Below are 13324 nucleotides of genomic sequence, written 5' to 3' on the forward strand. Positions count from 1 at the left end.
CAGTAGGTACTTAATGTCTGTTTATTGAGCAAGATTTCAAGTCAACATAAATTCATTAAAAGATGCAAAGGAAAGTCCTTTCCCTCAAGAAGAACAACTATACCAAACTATATCAAAAAGAAGAACACTATACCAAAAGGATTATAATGTAAACACAAACATAAATAAGCATACTAAAACAAAAATTAAAAAGGAAGGAAAGAGTAAGTGGAGTTGATGAATAGAAAAGCAAAGAGGAGATAAGAACAAGGAAAATTTAATGGAGGAGACACCTGAGAGGCAGCTAAAAAGTCAGGAAGTCAGGAAGATCTGCTGAATATGACCAAATACAAATAAAAGAAATCTTTTATGCAGATATTTCTGGATGTATTACCACTCATTTTTTTAAACCTTACTAAGTTGCTTTTCAAGGACTATTCTCCTTCCTCCTTCCACCCCTGCAATCACAACAGTACAACTAAACATAACAATTCAGTGCTTTGACTACATCTGAAAAATATCTATGTCTGTAAATCTACAATTCAACAAATAGAATGCAGCAATTTAAAAATTATAAGCATCTACCTAAAACCATCAGCAAACATTACTTGTAGTGGGAATAAGCTAGAAGAAACCTTTTCAATAAGATCAGGAGTAAAACAAAGATACCCATTGTCACTAATATCATTATTAGCATTAGAAATGCTAGCAACAGCAGTAAGAAAAAAATATTGAAGGAATCAAAATGAGCAATGATTAGGAAATAAAACTCTCTTTTGTAAGTGATGGTATAGTTGGAAAATCCTAGAGATTAAATTAAAAAGTTGGTGAAAACCGTAATTTTAGCAAAATAGCAGGATATAAAATAAACCCACATAAATCATCAGCATTTCTATATATCACCAACAAAACCTTACAAGAAGAGATAGTAAAAGATAACCCACTTAAAATATAGACAGTATAAAAAACATAACCAAAACAAAACCAGAACTATATGAATAAATTTATAATAACATAAACTCATTTGGGAGAATAAAAGGTCAGGGATGTGAAAGGAATTAATAAAAAAATGAAAGGGACAAAGGCTTAGCAGTATCAGATCTATATCATGAGACAGTAATTATCAAAACTACATGGTACTGGCTAAGAAACAGAAAGGTGGATTGTAAATAGAGTAGACATACAATACACAGCAGCAAATAATTATAGTAACCTTGTGTTTGACATATGTAAAGACAAGCTTTTGGAATAAGAAAGCATTATTTGGTGAAAACTGTTGGGAAAGTGGTCTGGCAAAAATTGGACACACCATTTACCAAGACAAGATCAAAATGGATACACGACTTAGATTAAAAGGAATATATAAGGAAATTAGAAGAACATGGAACACATTACCAATCACACTTATGAATAGGAATAAATAAAAGATAAAGCATTGTGAGATGCAAAATGGATTTTAATTATAATAAATTAAAAATACAAATAAAAGCAGTATAACCAACAGTAGAAGGAAAACAGTAAATCAGGAAAAAAAATTATAAACAGTTTCTTGCAGGGATAAAGGTCTCATATCAAATCAAATATATAGAGAATTTTGTTAATGTATATGAATGAGTCATTTCCTAATTGATAAATGGTCAAAGGTATATGAACAGGCAGTTTTTTCATTTAAAAAAAACTGAAACTACATATTCAGTATATAAAAGTGTTCTAAATATTTGCTGATAAGAGAAATGTAAATTAAACTGAGAGATCTCACATATGTCAGATTGGCTAAATAATAGAAGGGGAAAATAACAAATATTAGAAGAGATATGGAAAAATTGGGACACAAATACACTGATAATGAAATTATGAATTGATCCAAACATTTTTGAGAGCAACCTGGAATTCTTTGTGGTGGCAAAGAACTGGATATTGAAGGGATGCTCATCAATGAGGGAATGGCTAAACGAGTTGTAGTATATGATTATGAAAGAATATTACTATTCTATAAGAAATAATTGGCTGGTTAATTTCAGAAAAACATGTAAAGACTTGTATGAAATAATAAAGACCAAAATACACAGAACTAAAAGAACTTTGTAATTTAGTAATAGCAATATTATTCTAAATACAACTTTGAATGACTAAGCCATTTTGAGTATTAAACTCTAAAATCAATTACAAAGGACCTAGGAAGGAAGATGCTTTCGACACCCAAAGAAAAAAACTGATAAATACAAGTATGCATAGCATGGTTTATAAATAAATAAATATATGCATGAATATATATATATATATATAAAAATACATATTTATGTCTAATATAGAATAGCTTTCTAATATCTAATATTAGCCCTTTCTAATAATAATAGTAATAATAATAATAATAATAGCCTTTTCTAGGCTGGTTTGGGAAAGGACTAAGTAGCAGAGAACAAAAGAAAATTTGGAAGGAAGCATAGAAAAGCAAGGCAGATTTAAAAACTATGTATAATGTTACATAATTTTCCCACAAAAAGTAATTGTTGTAAAATAATTTTATACTGAATTCTCTTTTTATGTTGTGCTATGTACATGGAAATGTTTGGGCTTTTTTTTTTTTTTTGTCTTTCTGTACTTAATTTAAAATGAATTGAGGAAAAAAAGATATCTAAGGAAGTAAGATTCCAAAGACAGGAAAACCTACAAATAATATTTTAACAAATATATCTGTCTGATCAGTAATTATTATATCCCTATCTGTCAGTCAACAAGGATCTATCTACCATATTTCAGGCACTGTACTGAATATGCTGAGGATACAATTTAATAGGGTAGACCAATACTCCATGTACACATGTATACACACATATATGAACAGTGCAAAAAAGTAAAGAGTAAATGAAAGGTAGCCTTAGAGCAGAAGGTACTGGTAGCTGTAGGGATAGAAAGGCTTATTGGAGGAGGTCTTAAGGAAGACATGGGAATCTAGAAGTTGAAAGTACTAAGGGAGAGCATTACATGTGAGGAGAACAGAAGGTAGAAAGACATGGAGAAAGGAGATATAGCACTGTATATGAGAAACACTAAGTAGATTAAATTGGCTAGTCTAGACATGGTAGGAAAACCATATTAAAAACACTGTGTAGGACCGAATAGAGAAAGTGGTAAAGAGTTTTAAAGGTCAAGCAGAGATCAGGATGTCTGATCCTAGAATAGGAAGCACTGGAGTTTATTAAGTAAAACATGAAAGGAAAAAAATAGGAAATTCACTTTAGCAGCAATGTAGAGAACTAAAGGATTAGAAAAGGAAAAGACCTAGGGCAAGAAGTTCAATATAAAGACTATTGAAATAGTTCTGGCAAAAGATGATTCCCTTAGAATGGGCTCTGTATGGACCATATCTTGACAACTTCACAATGAAGAGAGAGAGAGATGAGATGATTCTGTTTATTGGAATTTTAAAAACAGCTGAGCTGACTTAAAATATTCAAGAGTGTCATGAGGTTGATTTATACAAACACCAAACAGAAGGAATCCCTATGACAAGATTCTGCAGATATACAGATAACATTGCTGACTACACTGAAGCATTGAGATCCATAGACAATTGCAAAAGATGGCCTTGTCTGCATGAAAAATACACTTTGATCAGATTATGACATGCTTCAGGACTGGTAGCTCACTGGATTTAGTTCTTACATGCATCTATAATTTAGACAGAAAGACAGATACAAACAGATGGATAGATAGCTTAGATGGGGTGCTACAGAAAAGGCAATGAGCTTGAACCAGAACTGAAAAGAAATAAAGTGACTGGGTTGGATTGCACTTGGAAAAATGATATTTAAACTTTCACTGATAAAAGCTGCACTTTGTAGGGACAGTTTGTGAAGTGGTGGAAAGAGAGGCAGAGGACCTGGACTTGGGACTTAATTGGCATAGGAGCTTCCTAGTAATGAAATTGCATTGATCAACAACAGAGTTGATATTTGCTCTGCCACATATGCTCTTAGGGTTGTCTGTAGCAATGAGATGTTAAGTGATTTCTCTAAATCACTTAAATAAGTTTTGTGTCAGAAATAAAACTTAAAAACTCAGTTCTTCCTGACTCTGAAGACAGGTATCTACTTCATCAGGCTATATGATTGTGAATCATGAAATAATATTTTAAAGAAGAATCAAATTGCAAGTAACATCCAAGATGACTTTTTTTTTTTTAAATAAACAAGAAATGGTCAGACTTTCTCTAGGAAATATATTACCAATAAAAGAGAAGAATTGATTATGTATTTATTAGAATACACATGAAAATTAGATAACTTGAATGATACATTGGCACTCTCAAGTTGTAAAAATCAATCAATTAATTAATTAATTAACAGAGGAAAGCTTCTAGAAAATTGGATAGATATTCCATGGAGAATTTACAGAAAGACATACAAGATAGAAAAGGTAGAAGGGATTGTGATCAATAGAGGATGTAGTAACATGGATGAAATCACAGATCCAACTAAACATCTAAATACTGTAACCAGAAATTAGAGCTCTTATTTAATAAATCATTATCCCTTTGATTCAGAATGAATTTTAATGGAAAAAAAAAAGCTTTCTCTGCTGAAATCCACTTACAAGTTCTTTCTTTTTCATGCATTCCATCAATGTTTGAAATAAGTGAACAGCCTCACTCTGGCCAAAATTGAATGTCTTTTTGATGGTTGAAATGATGTCAGGTTCTGCTGCATCAGGAAGATTTCTAAAACAAAGATGGCCAAAGATTTCAGTAACTACTAAATTCTCCTTCTATGCAGCCATGTGCTTTCAGGTGGCACACAACCAGAATTCATTCAAGGTACATTTTCAGATGCTATGCTAATATCTAATTTTATAGACTGTTGAATTTTTGTCTAGGGAGATCAGGGGTAAGAATCCCATACTTCAAGTTATGAGTAATAATTGAGTTGAGTGACTCTCCTCTAAATTTGTAAACATTTTTTAAAGACATGAGTTGACATTTTTCCCTAAAATTTTGCAAAATAAACACACTATAATGTAGCAGTTCCCCCAAAATTATTCATGTTTTTAAGCTTTTAAGATGAGAATTAATCTAATTTCTTTTTTTAAAAAGAATTTTTCCATAAACCCTTAAATTAATGCCATCTCCCCCCAATCCCAAAAGCTTTTCTTACCCTCCTTCTTCTGTTTGTTTATGAACATGAGCCAGTATGTCTGCAGCTCGACCTGTACCTTCGCAAACCACCACCGGGACAGGTGGACTTTCTTGAAGATATTCTAGAACTGTAAGTATAACGTTGGGTCCACCTTCAAAAATGAGAGCCACTACAGGAACACCTTGACCAATTCCTTTTTTAAAAAATTAAGAAATAAACAAAGTTCAGTTATTAAAATGAAGCCACAATTCAACTATGTTCTTTCACAAGATATATCACAAGATCAATAGCAATGTGACAAATTTTCCTTATTCCATATATTTATTTCTGAATAATGTATAATTTAAATGTAGGTATTTGAATATATATCCACATACATATCTCATTATATATGTATGTATATATATATATATATATATATATATGAATAAAATGAATGCCTGAATAAATTAATTTCCATGGAAATCCATAATTATTTCAGATATATTCCAAGTTCAAGGAGACAAAATACTCTGTAATTTGAGTAGGTAGGAAGCTTACATTTATATTACAAGGAATGAGACTTACTAGCATGAATTCTTTGTTGATTGATAGTTTTCTCCAGTTCTCGTCTCAATCTCACTTCTGCACCATACTTTCCAACAGTACCATCATCCACTAATATGAAATGGGAATGTAGATTGTTCAAAACATTCAATTTACTCAAAGGGTTCAATAAAGTTTGATAAGGGGCAACCACCTAAAGACGATATACAATACAAAAGAATCAGTGGATCAAAATCTTAATTTGTTCTTTTATTCTGCTTTTGAATAGTTCTCTTCTAATTGACTTAAACATGGCATAATTATAAACCAAAAGATCTAGGATAAATTACCACATGGAAGAAAAAATTTAAACATTGAGTTCAACTTGTCTTCCAAACACTTTTTTCCTATACAGAACATAGTTTCCTTATCTGTAAAAATAAGGGAGTTAAACTACATACCACCATTTGTATAGTTCAAATTCCATTGAATCAGGGCTGTCATCTTAAGACCACCTCATCCCTTTCCAATCTAGGCAAATAACATAGACCTACAGAAATAATTTGTTTCCACTCTCACCCCACCCCACTCCCCAATCTTGTCACCTGTCTGATTTCTACCCATCTCAAAGTCTAATACAAATGCCACTTCCTTCTTGTAATATTGTGCTATTTATTTGCATAGAGATTTCATCCTTACACTAGATTTTAGGTTGCATGGGGAAAGGAACTATATCCAATCTCTTATGGCTCTCTAATACTATGAATCACAATGCTAAATACATAGCATGCAGTGTTTGTTGAAATGTTGCCTGTTGTTTCAATTTTTCTATATAATATATAGTATAGAGATTTTTATAATATGACTTGCCCAGGATCAACTAGCCATTAAGTGTCAAAGGCAAGATTAATATCATTTAAAGAATGTTGTCTGCCTCACCCCAACCCCACGAGGCCATTTAAAAAAATGAGGTGGCTAGGTGGCACTCAGTTGTTAGAGCACCAACCCGAGTCAAGAGGACCTGAATTCACTTGGCACTAGTAGTGTGACCCTGAACAAGTCATTTACACCCCCTCCCAAGTTCCCCAAAATGGAAGCTTATCTTTCAACAATGATAAGGAAAGACATTAACGAGCACTTAATATCTGATTTGTTCTTCAAATTTCTATATTTCCCTATTACTTTCACAAGGAGAAAGGAAAAATATTCACTGACAAATGAATAAATTGTGATAATTTAATAATGTTGCATAGTACTTTAACGTCAAAAAGGAACTTCTAAGTTTCTGTAGTCCTCAAGTAGAACCAGTGAAAATGAGAAAATTTAAAATATATAAGCTTTAATAATTATATATTCTTATGCTTCTTCCTCTACTAAATTAATAAGCTCCTTGAAGTTTGGACCATCTTTCTTTTTTGGAGGTATAGGATGAGGGGGAGATCCCTTGCATGTAGTAGTTCCTCAATAAATATTTATTAACTATTAACTTCTTGGCTAATTAAAGTATTAAAATTTATTAATCCCAAGTAAGTCACAAGATATTTATTTGTTGCACAACAAAAGTTTTTTCATACCATTACTAAAAAAAAAAAAAAAAAAAATGATTATTACAAATCAGCAAAAAGCTCATAATGAAATCCATTCTTACATCTCTTCCAACAAGATCGTTCCTGTTTTCAATAACTCCCCATGGTGCTATTCCAATAGTGCAAATCTTTCGAGATGATCTAGAAGCATGTTCTTTGAGGGCATCACCAACATGCTTTGCCACACCTACGCACATAAAGTTTTATTTTAAAAACATATTATTAGCCTTCTATATGTTCAGAATTTATGACATACTTTGAAATATTAATATGGGAAATGATATACACATGTGTATGTATACACACATGCGCACGCGTGCACACACACACACATATCATTATACATGACACTACAATTCGCAAGTAACTTTTCTCACTATTCAACCTAAGTAACTATTAAGAATTATTTTTAAAACCAAAACAAAAAAAAAAAGAGGCTCAGTGAAATGATAATTTGTCCAGTTACACATCAGAAAACAGATTCAAATCCATATCTATCAATTTTCTTTCCTATAAATTAAGTGGCCTACTAGAATATACAAGAGGCAAGTAAAACCTACTTGATTACTCCAGCAATCTAGTTCTTAATAAATAGGTTTCTATTATACTGCTATAGTTTTTCCATGTTCTTTGGATTATAGAATTATAGAATTGTTCACTATTGAACAATTGAATTGTTTATCATGTTGCAAGTTTCATCTCTGCATATTTTTAATTTGTGTACTTTAGATAATTTTCAATAGATATATAATCTAAAAAAATAGATATCACTAGCACTTATTTTTTAAAAATAAAAAAGGGTAATGAAAAATATTCTTAATCCAAAAATATGTAGCATTTTCTTTTTATCTTAAGTTATATCTATAGTGAACTTTCCTTCCTGCTTTACTTTACTTGGGGTACTGAAATACATATTTTTTTTGTCCATTGAGTATGTTTAATTGGTGAAAATTTGGGAATGGAATAACATTAAGGGAATTCAACCAAGAATGAAAAGTTGGCTTAGAATTATTAAGTTGACTATACTATGTTATAGCCCATAGGGAAGCCTGTACATTAGAAAACAGTATAGCAGGTAGAAATCTGCCTATTCAAAGAAATTTTGATATCCATTTGATATCACCTAGATATCTTGCTGACACCTCAAACTCATCACCTTCCCCTCCAAAAGGGAAGTCACTCTGGTTTTAAACCTTAGTCATCCAGGCTCATCTTCTACTCCTTCATCAACCTTCACCCATATATTCAATCAGTATCCAATTTGGGTTGATTCTTTAAAAAAGAAAAAAGGTATATCAATTTATAAATGGACAGATTTACAAATCAGGTCCATAAAACATATATAATTTAACTAGATTATATCTAGTAGAAAGTAATTGGACTGGACGCTAGTCCCATAACCCTGGGCAAGAAAGTTAAGTGCCTTAACTTTTTCATCTATAAAATGAGCATAATTGCCCTACAGATTTCATAAAATTGTTATAATGAGATAATGACTAGAAAAAGTTCTGGAAAGGCAGAAAGGTCTTAGTCACAAAAGAGATGCTGGAAATTAGTTTTTGCAATTGTTACTTCCCTCTGTCAATGTTATTGGAATAGTAATAGCAATATCCCACCAATTTTCCTCAACTAAAAGTGTACTTCTCATGTTTTCTCTTGTGATCACCAAAAAAAAAAAAAAAAAGAAAAGAAAAGAAAAGAAAAGAAAAGAAAAGAAAAAAAAAAAAAAGGAATAAATTGAACTATTTTAATATCTGGCTCTAAATCAAACCTTTTTATTTTTATGTGCCAAACAGTTGTAAACGAAGCCAAAAAAGTTTTTACTTTTGTTTTCAGTACAAAAAGTCTAAAAACCTAATTTAAAAGCATCCACTTTATTAAACTATTTTAAGCTGAAGACTAGACATATGAAACAGCACAGCTTATAAAACATAGTGAGTTTCTGATGGTGTTTGTTCTTAAAGCTTACTTTTCAGATATATACTATCAACATAAAACTATGCATCAAAAACTTGAAACCCAACACAAACCTGTGTTCACTCCTCCGGTTAGAATCCAGGCTCCGGTTGTTACTGCAGCTTTAATAAGACCTTTACCCAGCAACTGCTTTATTCGTGGATGAAGTTCAAATTTTTGCATCCCGCCATGTACAGAAATAACAAGTTTGGGCAATTCCATTTGCCACTCTTTAAGCAAAAGCTGGAGAATGATTTCAGGTTTGGTGTCATATGACAGTCTCACATACTAAAGTATATAAAAAGATAAAAATAATTCATGTTGAAGTTTGTACAACACATCATTCCCTAATTTTAAAGCACAATTTTTTTTTCTAATGTAGAAACAACAGGCTTTACAATCTTAAAATAGTCATATAACTATGAAGTTGCATGTGCTAATAAGTGATCAAGATTCCAAATGTATAAGTATAAAAGATAATTACAGTTACCTTATTTCTAAAATAATTAAATATTCTTGTTCCCTCAGTCTATCTTTTACCTTTGTGTCTTGTGTTAATCTCTTAATTAAATTAATACTCAGGAATTTTACTGAGTAATATTAGGGGAAGTAGGAATAGGAGAAAATGTGACATAAAGCCAGACCAATTGCACATATGATGCCTTGAAAAACTTTTTATTTATCATTATCAAGCCAAATATAAAATGGGGAAGAGAACTCACATCAAAAAACTGTTGCAAATTAGTTCTAAAGAGTTTTCATATAAATCAAAAATCTATTACAATTGAAATCACTAACTTTCAAACATCACTGAATTGAAGAGAATTAAGCATAACCAAAGAGTCCATTCAGAATGTCTTATTATTGAAGTTGTTTAACTTCATATGTACGCATACGTATATACGCATGTTATTATATTTAAGCCACACAAGTTCTGAGTAAACTTAGGAAATACCCAGTGTTTATAATTCTCATAAGAACTTATGTTTTATTTTGTATTATATTTTGATGTCATGTACTATGTCATCATTACCCTGTAATTTCTTTTAATTCCCCCTATAATGCTTTGCATATAGAATAGTAAATAAATGGTTGTTCAAATGGATAATTGAATCATTAAACTATCATGACTAAGTAATAAGATTTCTCTAGCCAGAGTTTTATGTCCTTTATAATTGTTTCATGTAATTAACACAAAGGCAGAAAAAATATGGTACATACCTTAGCTCTATAGGAATGAGAACCCCCTTGAAAATTAATGACACCATAAGAATCAGTGGGGCTCTGTTCTGTGTGTTTTTCCACTGACCATTCTTCTGTCTCTTGATTTAAATGTTCACCCAATTTCACATCCGAGTACTTCATAGCAAGACTTGCAGTAAAACAAGCATGTTGCCTGACCAAGCGACCACAGAAGCACCTATGGAAAAAGTAAACTATTTTATTAAGCAGCAATATCAAGAAATTTAATATATTCCCTTCTATTCTCTCAAAATTCGCTAAAACACAGATATTGGGCATTAACATACTAATAAAGTAATGAAGAGAAAAGTCTAATGTTTTAATCTCAGAACACTTTTGAAAGAAAAATTTCCAGATACTATATTTTAAGTAGTTAATAAATACTCCTAATTAACTCAGAAGCCACTATTTTAGGGGAGCAGAGTTTAAAATCACTCAGAAACCACTCTTAATTAAAAACAAACATACAACATGAAGAGTTTAAAGAAGACTTCCAAGTCAGATACATGAACAATGATTTTTAAATCACTTAGGCTTATATTAGAACAAATCATTAATTTTCAATCAGTTAAAAGTATGGAAAATACTAGTGCGTTGTTGAGATTGATTTGTGTAAGGAAAAGATAAGTGATCCTGGTTTATTTTCTTACTATATGATAAAACTATAAAAAAGGGAAAAGTAACATCTATACCGGTGTTGTTATCATAATGACTTCCTAGTTTATCAAGCTCAATTCCTGTAGCTTATAACACAATTTTATCTACAGTGAACACCTCAAAACTTCAACACACTCTTTCCTCTATCTCTTGGCAAATCATGAACTTACTACTTTGTGAATACTCTCAAAAGTATCTAAACTCAGTGCATTTAAAATGGAATTTATTTTTCCCAATAAGTCAATATTTCTAAACACCAACCAGATGTTGGGGCATCATCATCCCTCTCAATAACTCAGGATTATTGTAAATTCATTTCCTCTTCCCTACCTTCTATAATCCAATCAGATTCTAAGGCCTCAATCTTCTGTCCAGAATTTCTCTTTAACCTTTCCACTCTGATCTATCCACAAGGATCACCCAAATTCAAGCCCTTATCAAATCTTGCCTAGGTTACTATAACAAATAATAGGTATCTGTGCTTCTAGTCTCTCCACTTTCCAATCAATCATCCAAAAATCTTCAGTCTTTTATATGAAATTATACAAATTCTTGGTATCCAAATGGATACCAAGTCTTATTTGATAATATTCCCATTAATGTATGTAACATTACAGCCAAATGAAAATACTATTGGCACCTAATTGCCATACCAGTTATTTGCACTTTTTAGGTCATGCTTGGAATGAAATCCTACCTCTAACTTCTTAAAGGCTCATCTGTCAAGTCATCCATGAAACTTTGCTGTTTTCAAACTTGAATGGTTAACTTTTTCCTCAAATTATATTGCATTTATTTAAATCTTTCATTAGGAGAAAAAAAAGAGTTTCCTTTCCTATTTTCTTAGAAAGTCTTATACATAATAATCATAGAAATTGTCAAACTAAGAAAAGAACCTTCAATGAAAGATCATTTAGAAAAACAAAATGATTTACACAGATATATAGAAAAATGATTCAAAATTCAGATACTCATATATTATAAAAAAAAATAATCACAAGTTGGGTAATATCAATTTTAAAGAAACTGAAGGACAATAGTAGATTTTATAAAAGTTTTATAAATTTTTTTTAGTAATATGAAAATGTGTCAATTTTGAGTTTGCCAAATTCTTTTTAATCCTGCAAACTACTTGAATTCTCATTTTTCATGGTGTCACCTGCTGAAATGCCTGTGAAATAATGAAGTCATTTAAAATAAGAACTAACTTACCTGACAAGCTGCTGACAAATCTGACATCCTGGAAGGCATCTGTAAAACAAATTAATGCCCTTTATTTCAAATAAGAATTTAAATTATTTATACATAACTCTCCATAAAATAGCAAGAGAAAGGTTGTGCTTCAGTCATTTATCACAGAGATATAAAGTGATCTGCGCAACTTAGTTGTTAATTAAAAGCTAAACATAAATCTGATTCTATTTTAAAAATATTTTTTGAAATCTAAATTTTTTGGTCATATTTTATGATCTGAACTATCTCCCTTTCCATGCCCACCCATAATAGGGAAAGCCACCAATTCATTCTCTCTCTCTCTCTCTCACTCTCTCTTCTCTCTCTCTCTCTCTCTCTCTCTCTCTCTCTCTCTCTCTCTCTCTCTCTCTCTCTCTCTCTCTCTCTCACACACACACGCACACGCACATACATAATGTACAATCAGATTATACATACATCTATTTTAGCCATTTCCCCATTGATTTCACAATTCTCTGACACAAAGAATACTGCTGCAAATATTTCAGGACATATGGGTTCTTTCCCTTTTATCCTGGTCACCTTGGAAAACAGACTTACTTCCTGGGTCAAAAGGCATATTGTTTTATTATTTTTTAGACATAATTTCAGATTGCTCTCCAAAAATGTTAGATTAATTCACTGTTCAACCAACTTAAATAGTTAAGTACCAATTTTTCCATATCTCCTCAACATTTGTCATTTCCTCTTCTATTATTTTAGGTTCTGATAGGTGTGAGATATCTCAAAGATGTTTTAATTTGCATTTCTCTAATCAATGATTTAGCGGATTTTTCATATAACTTGATTTCTTCTTCCAAAAACTTCCTGTTCATATTGTTTTGACTATCTATCAACTGGGAATGACTCATTCATATGTTTGATGAAGTTCTCTATATATTTGATATATGAAATCTTTAACCTTGCAAGAAATTGTTTACAAAAATTTCCCTCTAATTTTCTGCTTTCCTTTAACTCTTGGCTACACTGGTTTTATTTTATAAAACCTTT

At 31.3% G+C, this 13324-nt stretch overlaps 1 protein-coding gene across 3 annotated transcripts in view; it reads right to left on the bottom strand.

Annotated features, from left to right (window-relative positions):
* TRPM7 (transient receptor potential cation channel subfamily M member 7) overlaps positions 1-13324 on the bottom strand; it is a 127571-nt gene that overhangs the window by 69639 nt on the left and 44608 nt on the right. For 2 of the 3 annotated variants that reach the window (XM_074294493.1, XM_074294494.1), the window contains exons 3-9: positions 12293-12331; positions 10403-10601; positions 9256-9469; positions 7288-7412; positions 5682-5853; positions 5133-5307; positions 4576-4699 (exon numbers count right to left, since the gene is read on the bottom strand). In XM_074294493.1, coding sequence (XP_074150594.1) covers positions 4576-4699; positions 5133-5307; positions 5682-5853; positions 7288-7412; positions 9256-9469; positions 10403-10601; positions 12293-12331 — 1048 coding nt within the window. Of the gene's footprint in view, positions 1-4575; positions 4700-5128; positions 5308-5681; positions 5854-7287; positions 7413-9255; positions 9470-10402; positions 10602-12292; positions 12332-13324 lie in introns of those variants that run through there. The other variant, XM_074294496.1, reaches the window with a different exon arrangement.

Source organism: Sminthopsis crassicaudata, chromosome 2 (assembly GCF_048593235.1).
Source record: "Sminthopsis crassicaudata isolate SCR6 chromosome 2, ASM4859323v1, whole genome shotgun sequence".
In the NCBI taxonomy this organism is placed as follows: Eukaryota; Metazoa; Chordata; class Mammalia; order Dasyuromorphia; family Dasyuridae; genus Sminthopsis; species Sminthopsis crassicaudata.